Source organism: Sceloporus occidentalis, unplaced genomic scaffold (genome assembly GCF_023333645.1).
Source record: "Sceloporus occidentalis isolate IW3139 unplaced genomic scaffold, rSceOcc1.0.p SCAF_1, whole genome shotgun sequence".
Classification (NCBI taxonomy): Eukaryota; Metazoa; Chordata; class Lepidosauria; order Squamata; family Phrynosomatidae; genus Sceloporus; species Sceloporus occidentalis.
The window spans coordinates 116,275,776-116,290,151 of NW_028316981.1; the positions used below are offsets into that span (position 1 = coordinate 116,275,776).

At 39.6% G+C, this 14,376-nt stretch overlaps 1 protein-coding gene across 5 annotated transcripts in view; it reads left to right on the plus strand.

Moving 5' to 3' along the window:
- Positions 1–14,376, plus strand: part of PWWP2A (PWWP domain containing 2A) — a 39,307-nt gene that overhangs the window by 20,684 nt on the left and 4,247 nt on the right. Inside the window, exons 2-3 of one of the 5 annotated variants that reach the window (XR_016281896.1) lie at positions 3,271–4,968; positions 8,748–8,878. Coding sequence is in view for 4 of the 5 variants with exons in the window: in XM_089532244.1 (XP_089388370.1) it covers positions 3,271–4,954 (1,684 nt within the window). In the remaining variant the exon portion in view is untranslated. Of the gene's footprint in view, positions 1–3,270; positions 6,091–6,539; positions 6,559–8,747; positions 8,879–14,376 lie in introns of those variants that run through there. The other 4 variants (XM_089532244.1, XM_089532252.1, XM_089532231.1 and 1 more) reach the window with 4 other exon arrangements.

Here is a 14,376-nt window from a genome sequence, read left to right on the forward strand (position 1 = left end):
ATCCAAATTTTTACAGTATTTGACACTTAAAACTCATTGTAAATAAAGCAATTCTGATAGATATGCTAGCATTTTAGTGGTGATTTGGTTAACAGAATAAGTTTAATGCTGTCTTAACATGCTACAGATAAGACATGCAGCTGTAATCAGAATGCTTAAATGCACTATAGATTCAAAATATTCAAAAATGTTTATCATTTTGAACTGCAACAATAGAACTCCATAAAAATTGGATTGTGTTGAAATATTAAGTTTATTACTGAATATACAGTAAAATATACAGTCAGTACGGGTGATGTCTAGATTCCGTAAACATATCTTGTAAATGAAAGTATTAAATTGGAACATTTCATATATATCTGATTTTGGTTAAAATATGTCATTCCGAAAATTCTAAAATCTGAGTTATGCATATGTTTCCCTCTTTGTATTTGGTCTCTTTTGTTAGCGTAAGAGTTAAAGACATGTTTCTATTAGTGGGTTTTTGCCTTGTTTTTGTTAAATGTTACACAAGTGGTATAGGATCCCTATTTGGAGATGGTTGCTTTCCTGGTAGCAGCCTAAAGCACACAGAGGGTTATTTCTAGCCATTCATAATTAAAATTACTGGTAGTTTTGTAAATACAGTAGAACCCCGATTATCCAATATAAATGGGCTGACTAATCATTGGGAAACCAAAAATGTCGGATAATCTGGAGGGGCCAAGAAGTTCTTGTCAATGCACACACGCCACCGTTGATAACAAAGCTCCCTCCCTTTTTCCCTCCCCGTCTCCTTTCCTCCCTGTTTACCTCCTGAGTCCTGCTTCCTCCATGGTGGCTTCTGCCCTGGCTTTGCTAAGGGGAGTGGAGTCTGCTGGGGTTAGGAGAGGGCCAAGGTTCCAAGATGCAAAGGAGAGGACTGGGCGCTTGGCCCAATCCTCTCCTTTGCAGCTTAGATTTCCTAAGCCCAAAGGGAGTGTGTGGACTCCCTTTGGGCTGAGTAAATCCAAGATGCTGAGAAGAGGCCTGGACTGAGTACCCAGACCTCTCCTCCACGCGGCCCATGCCTCTCCTCAGGCTGAAGGAATCCAAGCCTCACCAAGGAGAGGCATGGGCCCTCAGTCCAGGCCTCTCCTCGGTGAGGCTTGGATTTCCTCAGCCCAAAGGGAGTCTGTGAACTCCCTTCTAGCTGAAGGAATCCAAGCCGCGCAGAGGAGAGGTGTGGGCCCTCGATAAGCTACAATGGAATGAACTAGCTTTAATGCAGAACAATGAAATTCTGCTCTAGCTTTTGGATAAAGCAAGAAATGTATTTACTAAACCTATATTCCACTTAATCACAAAAAATGGTGCTCAGGGAGCTAACATTATAAAATACATAAACTAACCTGGTCTGAGCATTGCATCAGGCTTGCATGTTTGACAGGAAGTAAATAAACGTGAGTGAATTATCCACTCATGCATTTTTTTCTAATTTCCATTCTAATGACTTACAGAGATGGATGACAGACCTGCCTGTTTTTTCTGGTCATTCTTCAGTTTTTCCTGCCCACACATATTTCTGGCACTTGGAACATGCAAGTGGACCTATCCCATGGACAGATTAAAACCAACCATTATGTAAAAGCTTTTTCATAAAGTAGGTGGGATTCGGAATAAAGAATAGAATTGGTATATCTACTGTTCTTAATACTGAAGTAATTCTGTGCATCAGAAAACACTTATCTACGGTAGCACAATATTTTGAAGGGGAGGAATAATGAGAACTGTATGACAGTGAATTGAAACAGACTTGTCCAAAGCTTCTGAAAGAAGAAAGTGGTAGAAGTAAAATATCTGAATTGGGTGTTTGGGCAGGATCTGGCAGTGGTCTTTCTTTCCAGAATACCAGATTTCATCCAACTGGGCAGGTAGTCCCTCCCTCCTTGTGTGCTTCTAAATCCTTCTCTCGAGATCTGAGAAACTGTTTTTCAGGCTACATGAAGAGTGGCAGAGTAGAGGGGAAAGTTTCCAAAGCTTGCATGAGAGAAATACTATATGTAGCATACTGATCACAGAAAGGCAATAAATATGTGCTGGCTATAAAAGAAATACATTGATTCCTTTGAGTTTAGGAGCTGATAGTTCTGTCTCTAGTACATAAAAAGGTGCTTCGAAGTCAGAATTATCTTACATTTTTCAGTTGAGCATCATAGGCCCTCCTTAGCTTCACACTTTAGTGTATAATGAAGCAGGGTATCTTAAGGGATAATTACCATTTGTGAAATCCTGACATAGATTTGCCCTAAAATGATGAAATCTGTCCAAACACCTACAGTTTTGTAAATCAGGCACACACTTTTTTTCTTTATATGATAGCCTCCCTGAAATATTGGTTCTCAAAAACATTTCCTGCAAAACATGGCATTGCTCAATGGGAAAGCCAATAATGATCAACAAGCTTTTCTGAAAGACAGCTTGCCCATCTGTTTTCTTGTAGTGCACCCTTAGTCCACATGGCAACAATGAAACCTGATAGGGCCTAATCACTGATCATACTGATAATGGAGTGTGTTCCCAGAACTGTCTGCAGTAGGTGGGGGCAGGTTAATGCAATTCCTTCAAAGCAGAAAGGTTTTAAATCAGTGGCCTAGAGGAAATGCAAAATGTGTCTGAGCATAGAATGAAGGGTAGGTTTTGGTAAGAGCACTCGGTGCTCTGATCCTTATTTATAGCTGTCTGTCCTCTTATGTAGACCACAGGAATTTCTTAGTGTTTTCTTAGGCAAGGAATACTGAGAGGTGGTTTTGCCAGGAGTTCCTTCATTTGAAATCTAGCCTACAGCACCTGGTATTTGTTGGCAGCCTTCCATCCATAAACTAACCAGAGCTAACCTTGCTTAGCTTCCAAGATCAGATGGTATCTGGTGCCTTTACGGTATTTAGACCTTACCTGGGTTTTTTATTTTTACTAGCAAAAAAGGCAGTGCTGCCATATGAGAGTGCTTGTCTATAATCCACCTCCCAAAATCTGCTACAGAAGGATGAGGGTCACCCCATAGGTAATTCTCAGGAAAGTAATTCCCTTCTTGACCCTTGATAAATATATATTTAGAGGCCCTTCTGATCAAGGTTATAGGTTTCTTATTTGGTACAAAAGATGTGCCAATATAAAATAACAAGCTTTTTCTGAACAGCACTGTGCAATGTTAATACATTGTCATAGTCAGAACTGTCCTTTTCTGGACTGAAAAGAGGAATGAAGTGGAGATTTGCTGTTAACTATGTCTTATGTTTCTCTCTTATTAAGGTTTGGACCCCATGGAATCCCTGTGACCATATTTCCCAAAAGGGAATACAAGGATAAACCTGAAGCAATGCAGCTCCAGAGTAAACCATTCCAAGATGAGACACAGGTGAAGTGTGAAGTCAGTGGTGTAGTCAAGGACTCTTCTCCCATCCAGCCATCAGAACCCAGCCTGGCTAAAAGCCTATGGACTTCCAAGCCACCTCCCCTCTTCCATGAAGGAGCACCATATCCTCCTCCTTTGTTTATCAGGGACACATATAACCAGTCAATACCTCAGCCTCCACCTCGGAAAATTAAACGGCCCAAGCGGAAAATGTACAGGGAGGAACCCACTTCTATTATGAATGCTATCAAACTGCGACCCAGACAGGTCTTATGTGACAAATGTAAGAACAGCATTGTTGCAGAAAAAAAAGAAATTAAGAAAGGCAGCAATGCAAGTGACTCCCCAAGGTATGAGGATAGTAGAAAGCGAAGAAATGAGAGCATAACTACTGTGAATAAAAAAATTAAAACTGATCATAAAGTTGATGGGAAAAGCCAAACTGAAAGCCAGAAAAAAAATTCTGTGGTCAAAGTTGCAAATATTGCCCACAGCAGAAGCAGAGTAGTTAAAGTTCCCACTCAAGGAAATACATCAAAAACACAGTTAAATACTAAAAAGGTTCTCCAGAGTAAAAACATGGATCATGCAAAAGCTCGAGAAGTGTTGAAAATAGCCAAAGAGAAGGCACAAAAGAAACAGAGTGCAACCTCTACTTCCAAAAATGCACATTCAAAGGTCCACTTCACGCGGCGTCTTCAAAACACCAGCTCAGGTTCCCTACCCCCAAGATTGCGTCTGAAGCCACAAAGGTACCGAAATGAAGAAAACGACTCCTCTCTCAAGACAGGGCTTGAGAAATTGCAGAGTGGCAAGATGGCAGCTAAGCCCCAGTCTCGCTGCTCCTCTACCCGCTCAGCAGGTGAGGCCCCTTCAGAAAATCAGAGCCCCTCAGAAGGCCCTGAAGAGGCCAGCAGTGAGGTTCAGGACACAAGTGAAGTGCATGTACCTGTTGATCAGGATGAACAGCAGACACTGGGCAAGAGAGGCAGCAAAAGCAATATAACGGTTTACATGACCCTTAATAAAAAGAAATCTGACTCTTCCAGTGCATCAGTTTGTAGTAGTGATAGCACAGATGACTTGAAGTCCACCAACTCTGAGTGTAGCACTACTGAAAGTTTTGATTTTCCTCCAGGCAGCATGCATGCACCTTCCTCATCCTCCTCCTCGTCCTCTTCAAAGGAAGAGAAAAAGCTCAGTAATTCTTTGAAAATGAAAGTTTTTTCAAAAAATGTCTCTAAATGTGTCACACCAGATGGCAGGACCATATGTGTAGGAGACATTGTTTGGGCCAAGATATATGGCTTCCCATGGTGGCCAGCCCGTATTCTTACTATAACTGTGAGCCGAAAAGATAACGGCCTTTTAGTCCGACAGGAAGCTCGTATTTCATGGTTTGGGTCCCCAACAACATCTTTCCTTGCTCTTTCACAGCTCTCCCCTTTTTTAGAAAACTTTCAGTCGCGATTTAATAAGAAGAGAAAAGGTCTTTACCGCAAGGCCATTACAGAAGCAGCCAAAGCTGCTAAGCAGCTAACTCCTGAAGTTCGGGCCCTGCTGACACAGTTTGAAACATGAACATAAGAAGTAAGGTAGGCAAGAAATGTGAAGGCTCCTTGAAATGTCTAGCCTAGTTAAATACTATGAAGGACTTGGCCAATTAAACACAAGAATTGCACTCAGTTGGCTGCTTTTTTATACTGAAATTTCCATTTGTAGCAATGCCTTGACTGAAAGTTATACTAAACAAATTGTACATGCAATCAAATTAACCTAAAATGAGATCTCAGTATTTTTCAAAAGGACTCTGAATTTTTTTTGTAAAAGTTAAAAAATTCTTCTGACCACCCCCATGCACAGGAGCCATAACCTCAGCTGAAGAGCAGTTTATTTGCAGGGAATTTTTACTAGTTTCTACTCACTGTATATACCATTTCAGTGTGTGGACAGCGGGGGTGGGGGAGGAGGGATGGTTAACCCAAGAAATGGAAATTGTAGATGTGATCTGGACGATCCACCTTGAATGCAGGGCTCTTGGCGCCCTGTGCATGCCTGGAGCTTTTATTTCTGTGTTTTTACCCCAACTACTCCTAATAGTATAAGTGGGCCCAAAGAGTCATTCTATGGCTAAAAATACTTTCATTCCCACTGGTCACTTTAAATCCTATTTAGAAACCAGTTTAATTTGCAACCAGCTAACAATGTTTAATCATTAGTAAATGGGTCTTGGCAGTCACCTCTTTCCAAACACTCAGTTATGCAATGCACCCAAGGATAGAAGTATGAACTTCAGGTTTTGGAAAGTTAACAGGAAGCCAGTTGTTCCCCCGGCAGGTCTGAATACCCCCTCCATGTTTAGGATCCAGGGCTGTTAATGCTGCATTAAGTATGAATCATACCTTCCTATCTGAGGGTGGGTGAGGTGCTCCTAGGACAATTGTCCTGAGGGATTAGATTAGTTTGAGAGATTTTGTGTTCTGTATATAATTAAGTCAGATTCCCCCCCCCCCCCCGACTACTTGTTCTTAAATTCTTAGGATACGTCCTAGTAAATTACACTTTGTGAACTGTCAGATGTGTAATTGTTGCATTTGGATGTACCGAACTGCATTTTTTTAAAAAAAAATATTTCCATTTAAGGTATCTGTTTGCAGGTCAGAAAATATGGAAATGTAATTGTGTAATGCTCTGAAATGTACAAAATTGTAAATAAAATTGACTAAATCTAATTATTTGTGTGTGTTTCTCAAAAAGCTTTGAAAAAAATCAGGAAACAAGGCTGTTTTCTGTTTACACAATATTTAAAGACTTAAAGGACTAGTTCTTCCACTCAACGCCGTCCAGTGTAGTTTCATTAACTGCATATAAAATATTACTGGTGTTAAAAATTTTTTAAAGGTTCTGTTTTGTTTTGTTTTTATAAATTCAACTATTTATTTTCCCAAGTAAATCATTGACATAAATGTTTTTGTAAGGATCCCCCCCTCTTGTGTTTGATGCTACCTAAATCCCATCTTGCTCTTAGATATTCTGCCTGTTTCCTGCCTTGCATTGGGCATTTTAATGCAGTTGATTCACTTAGACATGAGATTTTGCAATGGACATGATTAGTTTGTGTTTGTATTCTTACACTGATGTAAAAAGTGCCCCCTCCCAATTTTAGGAGCAAGCATTTGGAAAGGAAAAAAGAAAAAGGAAGGAAAAAGACCTGAAGCTAATCTAAACTCCAGTTTGTTTTATCTTAAATACAAAGGCTCTGTTACGATAGTTTGATTCTAAGGTATGTGTTTTTCCCATAATATTCAAACATGATTAATTTTATTCCAAAACATTAAAAGCTAAATTCAGTGTTCTGCCCACTGAAATTGATGAAATTTATTAGTTGTGATTATAGTCCCATTCATTTCATTGGGTAGGATTGCTGTTGGAGTTAGCTTGCAATTTTTAATCTTGTTAATCAGCGTGCACATAATTTTGAAATCTGATCTAACTAGTTTTTCAACTCTTCCTGAGGACTTCTTTGCAATAGGGATAGTTTATCATGAATTTCCAAATCTCATTTAAATTTGCATCCAGTCAATGCTTTTTGAAATTAGAAAACACACAAAATTAATAGCATGCAACACTGTTTTGCTCCTGTATTATGTATTCTTTCCTGCAAACAGAAACAAATACAGTATGTAAAGGAAGAAGAATGTAGTAAAATAGGCTGTGTTCAGCATTTTATTTTTAAAAATGCACAGTGTAGCAGATAGCTTTTAGTGTTTGCTGCAGTTTTGAAAAAAACGTTCCCATTTAGGGCCACTGTGCACATTATGAAATGGATAATGCATGGGGTTACATGCTGATTTTATGGGTGGGTGTATGTAATAAAAAAATAAGATTAATACTTTTTTATACAAGTCTTCAAGAATTTGTTTTGAATACATGCAGCCTAATACACTGGAGTAATACTAAGACTATAATTTGGTACTGAAGACTTGGTTTAGTAAAAAATGAAGATAAATAACAACATGTCCTCATGTTTATGTTCCTCCCAGTTCCATAGGTCAGTGAAATCACCCATAAGTTGAAGTCTAGCGGTTCATACATTGCCTAGTAGTGAGGAGCAGAAATTACACTCGCTGTAAATCTCATGCTATTCTCAGACTGCCTTAGTCTCTTTGCTTGATGCCCTCGGGGAAATACTTGTTTTAATCCCTTTTAATTCTGGAGGAGTTTAGTGACATTTGGATGTTACCAGTGATGAAATAATGACCTGAACTGCTGAATGGTCACCATGTAGTTACATCCCATTGACTCAGTGGTCTGTTCTTATTGGTGACCAATCCATATCAGTGTCATTGTGCATGCTGCACAAGTCTTGGTACCTGGCATCTATGGTTTAATATTCTTAACCAGCGAAGTGCCATGGAAATGTAATTATTATCAGTTTACTGTGAAGATGCATACCTAGATCATTTTGTTTTGGATGCTTCCAGGCTTCTAGGTGGAAGCTGCTATTCAAGAAGGAACTCCAAAGTACAAAACATTGTGGCTTGCATTTGAGAGGCTTACTGTGAGAACAGAAAGCACTTCTTCAGCTTTGTTCAGGGAAGATGTTGTTGCTGATTTTCACTGATCTGCAGTTTTTTAGGAAATGGCATGAGAAGTGCCAAGGAGGATGTGGGATTCCAGGCACACATACAGGGACTGTACACATCGGCAAGATTTTAAAATATCCAACCTGTTGAGTTTGGGATACAAATCTGGTGAAAAGTTCTGCCTGCATTTTAACACAAGGCACCATTAAAATGTCTGTGCAGCCTCTTGGTTTGTATATGGTATCTTAAGTAAACAGTTCAGGTAGTTTCATGCTTCACTTTTGATAATTCATAGTCAAAACTAAAACTGGAATAGTTTATTCAGCAGCAGAGTGATTGATGAATGAGGTGCTTAATCTTGTAGGCAAAACAGTTGCAAGCCATTAGCTGTTAATGGAGCTCTCACACCATCTTGAAACCGCCTACAGGTTGAGCCTCCCTTATCCGAACTCCAAAATCCAAAACTTTTTTCCATGGGTGGCAGAGATAGTGATGCCTTTGCTTTCTGATGGTTCAATGTACACAAACTGTTCCATGCACGGAATTATTTAAAATATTGTATAAAATTACCTTCATGCTATCTGTGTAACATGTACATGAAAGATAAATGAATTTTGTATCTAGACGGGCCTCATCTCTAAGATATCTCATTATGTATCCATATGCAAATGTAGGTATTCAAAAACATTTTTTTAAAAAATCTGAAATCCAAAACCTCCAGTTCCAAGCATTTTCGATAAGGGAGACTCAACCTGTATCAAATTTGTTTCCATGTTTCCTTGTTGCAGGAGTCCTATAATCACAGTTCTGCACGAGTTGTATGTTCACATTTTAGCAGGAGTCAAGTGCCCAGGCCTTATGGGATTGCAGAATTACAACCCAAGTAGGCCTATCACCAAATCCAAGATACACTCAACATGTGAGTTTTCATTGATTGATTTTACACCTTCCTGAATTTGCAAACGACCACTATAGTTCTTAACGGGGAGGGGGGGTCTTTATTCTGTGTGTGTATGTACACGTTGAAGCTAGCAACAAGCCTTTCTCAGAATGTCTCGTAAAAACAACAAATAATCTTAAAGCCCCTTAAAAGATAACATATTATGGCATAATCTTTCATGGGCTAGACATCTTCAGATGTATCTGAAGAAGTAGACTGTAATTTACAGGAGCTTTTGCCACAATTGCTCTTGAAGGTGCTATTGAAGGCCTGGATTTAACAACTACAGAATGGGAAAATCCTGATCTGCTTAACTTTGGTTTGCAATTCTAGTTCTTCCTCAAGTTCACATAATAGAGCTGGACTTTCATATCTGTGGGAGATCCATTCTGGACCCCACCAAGGATACAAAAAACATGGGACCTCAAGTCATGTTGTACCTAATGGTGGTGTGATGTGTGAGTGGCTGCATACACATAACACCATTGGGAACAATGGGGCTTGCCATTTGCGGATGCTAAGATACATGGATGGCAAGCCCACTGTACACATTTTTCATAGCATTTCCAAATCTAGCATTATTACTACCAAATGGTTATGTATAGCTAAATTTTCCTGCTAAATTACTTTTCCTGCATCACTACTGCAAAATGTAACCAATTTAAAGCAAACTCGGAATAACTAAAGATGTCGTTGCAGAATATGTGTGCATGTCCCTCTGGATTACAGTCACAGTTTGGAAGCATTTTAACAGGGACTGACTAGCATGGTTATTTTAACATCCTCTTTAGTATATGTTAATCTGTTCTGTAGACAAGTTCTGCCACAGCTTGGTAATGGACCAAAGGGATACTTAAGAAAGGTCAGCTGCACATACTTAAAGAGGCAAGACAGCTTTAAATGGTGCATAATTTCATTGGTAAAAGAGCATGGGAAATCTTGATTACTTCAGTCTCGTAAAACAGTGAAAACAGTAGTAAATAATCTAGAATTTACATTCTATGTTAACTAAGCTCTAGACAAAAGATACTCCTGGACATCTGGAAGACAGGAAATCAGCTGGCAAAAAATTGCAAAGTACAGTGGTCCCCCGGGTTACGAAATTAATTCGTTCCGCGGTTAATTTCGTAACCCGAAAAACCTTCGTAAGCCGAATTCCCATAGGCGCTAATGGAAAAAAAGCCGCGGCTCCATTTAAAACAGCGCCGGGGTTTTTTCGTAACCCGAAAAAACCTTCGTAACCCGAAACAATAAATCCCTATGGGATTTATTCGTATCCCGAAAAATTCGTACCCCGGGTAATTCGTATCCCGGGGTACCACTGTAATGGGTTTGCTGTTTGAGATGAATGTGTACATACCACTCCAATGACAACGTAATGTTAACCTGACAGTAATAAAGAGACAGTACTAATTTTCAAGTCAAATGGGAGTGATTGTAGAGTATCTCTTAATAGTTACTGAATTAATTTTACTATTGAAATTTACCCTAGTAATAATACAAGTTACAGTAACTCGGGCAGCAGCTTTGAATTTGCTGTTGGAAAACAGAATTCTCAGTGGGTATGTTAAATGATCCATTTGGGCAATGTTTTGTATTGGACAGACATCCCAGGCCTTCTGGTATCTGTCAGTGACTGCTATGTCTGTCCCTCTATATAATGGAATACGTTGTACGCTCAGGGAGGGGGAGATTCAATATAGTCACTAGTTTAGGGAAAAGACGAATAAAAGGAGACAGCAGTAAATCAAAACACATCCATGTCCAACAAGGTGCTAGAACTATGGGTCACCCAGTGACAATTAAAAAAGTATTTCTTAATAGAGCACATAGTTGGACTGGAATTTGTTTTTGCAACAGTTAGTATGGGTTCAACTAGACAGATCCTTGAAGGAGAAATTCATGGCCGTTTTATGTATTGAAGACAGTATGCCTCTGAATGCCAATGAGTGGGGAAGAAGGCAAAAGGGTATGATTGCATTCAGTTCCCACTTGTGTGCTTCCTGTAGATACCTGGTTGACTACTGTGGAAACAAATGATAGGCTGGGTAGGTCAGCAGTAGTTACAACTAAGGCTCATTGAAAGCAATGCAATGGAAATTCATCACATTGATCTCAGTAGATTTAGTTATGATTAATACTTCCTGGAGTATGCCAATTTTTGCAACTAAACCAGCGCTTTAGGTCAATACTTTTGTATCTTGGGCTATAGCCAACCTCTGATGAGTGTCATCCACAATTTGTAAACAGTAGCCACAGTCTGGATTAGAGTTAGGTTGCCTGGAAACAGGCTGTGCTAAATCTTCCCCGGATGATTTCCTCTACTTAAGTGGCTTCTCAGTCGCTATTAGTTGCCTGAGAGAGCAGGGCAGGTACAGTACAGATACCTTGGTCTTCCTCTCTGCCTTCACAAAGCACTTTCCAAAAAGGAGCATTTTAAATTTGAGGAGAGGGTTGAAAACCTTGCCACTAATTTAAATTTATGTGCACACACAATCTACTTTTCAGCCAAAAATAAAGATGTATTTTGGTTCTGATTACTTTAAAGTAAAAGGACAGCACTAGCATTCCTGCTATTATTTTTTTAATAACTTATCTGTTTTAATACTGTAATAATTTAATTCCTTTTTAATGTACTTTTTAAATGTTTTTAATTGTACTGTTTTTAATGCTGTGAAGCCGCTCTGAGTCCCAGTCCTGGGAAAAGAGCGGGATACAAATAAATATAACAACAACAACAACAACAATTTTTATCAGAAATGACGTTTTTCTGTTGCTCTTTCGTATGAGAAGAGAAACTGAAAGTGGGGGAGATGATTGCTTGAGCTTTTTTTTATTGTGCCAGCAAGTTTGTAAATGATATCCTTAAACTAGTCCTGTGAAAATTTTTCCTAGGATTAAGTCCTTACTGTTGACGAACCCTGTACAAAATTGCATTTAGTGACTTAAGTCACTAAAGTCATGGATGACATGACAGTCTGCATATCTACCAAAATTAGTGCTACTGAATGTAGTGTGACAGGCCAACCTAAAGGCACCAGATCCAGTCTGATCTTGGAAGCTAAGCAGGTCAGCTCTGGTTAGTATTTGGATGGGAGACTGCCAGTGAGTACCAGATGCTATAGGCTATATTTTAGAGGAAGGAAATGCCAAAACCACCTCTTTTGAATATTCCTTGCCTAGGAAAATGCTACGAAATTCATGGGGTTGCCATAAATTGACAGATGACTTGAAGGCGCATACACACACACTCCCAGTTACTTATGTATAGTGTTGCAGCCTGAAACACATGTGCTTTTCCTTCTTATTATATTGTATACAGCAAGGGTTAGGATTCTGTGCTCACCCAGATTTTTTTATTACAACTTCCACAATCTGTCATTTGCTATGCTGGGTATGCACCAGGAATGGTTACCCCATTCCTAATATACAAACTGCTTTGAACAGCAACATTTCAGCTCTTGTCTTAAAAAATACTCCCAAAGACAATTTGAGGACTGGGACTATCATTATATATAGATAAAACTAATCGTGCCAATTAGACTTCTTGTAAGTCAAAAACCCTATTAAAAGCATGAAGATTTTTAATGCCTCTTTAAAAAGCTGATATGGGTACCTATGAATCAAACTAAGGGCAGACTGTCTCAGCACAAAAATACCAGAGTCATGAATAGTTGACTTCTTTCAGACATGGCTCTTCTACCTATTTCTAGTCAGAAATTAGAACTGGCTCAAGCAGGAAATTGTTCACCATGTCATGTCACTATTATTTGTTGTGGGTGGTATTCTGAATTCTAGCCTGCCTTAGTTCTGTTGGTTCTGTCATACGGGCTTGTCTACTAATGTACTCTGTTGCCATTCAGAGACAGATCATATCTGAAGTCATCAACAATAAGGTTCTAGCTTTACTTAAGCCAATGTCTTATTCTTATGCAGCGGCACAAAGCAGCCAGAGGCCAGAGCTGCACCAGCATTGTCCAGAAGCTATGCAGTCTGGTGAAACCAGTGTGTAAGGAGGTGCTGGGTGCTAACTTTCACAATGTCAGAAAAAATAATTCTGCCACTATAACCCCAGATTACACTAGCATAACTCACCAAGAGGCCTTTGGTTTCCTTACCAACTGCCTTCAGCTCATTTGCAGGGACAAAGAACCTCTGCCTGGATTTATGATGCCATATGTTATTCAAAGCACTGGACCTAGAGGTAATGGGGAGCAAAACATGCATGGGGTGCTGCTGGGCATTCAAGTGATAGGATCACTAGAACATGCTGTATTTACTCTTAGTTGTAGCATATGGAATAACTTTCTGCACAGCATGCTAATACCTGCCCCCCCCCCCCCCAAGATAAGACTCTCGGTAGTATCCCTTCTTACAGTCTGGAGTTGTATTTCTAGTCTACCCATCCTTTAGCTTGATAGTTGGTGGTCTGCCTCACTTAGTGCAGAGGGTTGTGGGATTTTACTGCTGTATGCTACCTGATTCCAAGGCATGGATCTTGTCAGTTGTTGTAGGACTCCTACTGGCCTTATCCCAAGACCAGTGTGACAGCATATAGGTGCTCAGGCTTGGGCATATCTTAGTGTTACAGAAATGTCATGGTAACAATCCAAACAGAAACTTGGAATAGATAATTAAAACTGTAAATCTGGAACCGATAGTCTCATCCTGGCAAATTTCATCCTCCTCATGTTGGAATGAATATAACTATTCTGATAACTTTGATACTGGGTTAGAGCCAAAGTGGGGCAATAAAATTCTGCTCCCAAACTAGGCTTTTCCACTTCTTCCTCCCCATAACCTCTGAAATTCTGCTCTTGAATAACAGATGGTTTCCAGGGTGGTGTGTAATAAAGCATAAGGAAGCAGAAGTGGGGAGACATTTGCCACACCAAGAGGTAGGAATCAGTGTAATTCAGGAGATAAGTTGTACAAATGTAAGTGCCTTTCTGTCTTGCAAGGGCATTTTTGATTCTACCTCATTGTGGGAAGAATTAGTGGCCAATACCCCTCATCACTGTGGCTTTTCCATGGTCTCCCTTGAAAGTGGAAAGCGGGCAAGGGGGAATCAAGTATCTGTCCCCTGTCTTGTGCTAAATCTTTCCCTTGGAAATGGGCTAATTGCAAGAGGCCTATGTTTATTATGTGAGCTCTTTGATAGATTTATCAATATTTTCTGCTGAGGCACACCCCCCCCCCCCCCCAATATTGTATTTCCACCTAATGATCTTAGACTCCATTTGCAATTTTTTTTTTCTCTTCCATCTGAAGCTGATAGCCTTGCTCCCTACCTATGGCACACTGCTCTGAACAGACAGAACTGTTTTGTTTGTTTTTATAATCCCCTTTGATCAGTGAATTGGGCTGCATGGCATTGAGTTGTTGGAGGTTTTTCTGTCATGTACTGAACTTTGAGAAAATTTATTGTGTTCTTCATTTCTGCTCTGCTTCAAATACTTTTAGTACTTCAGTTAGTA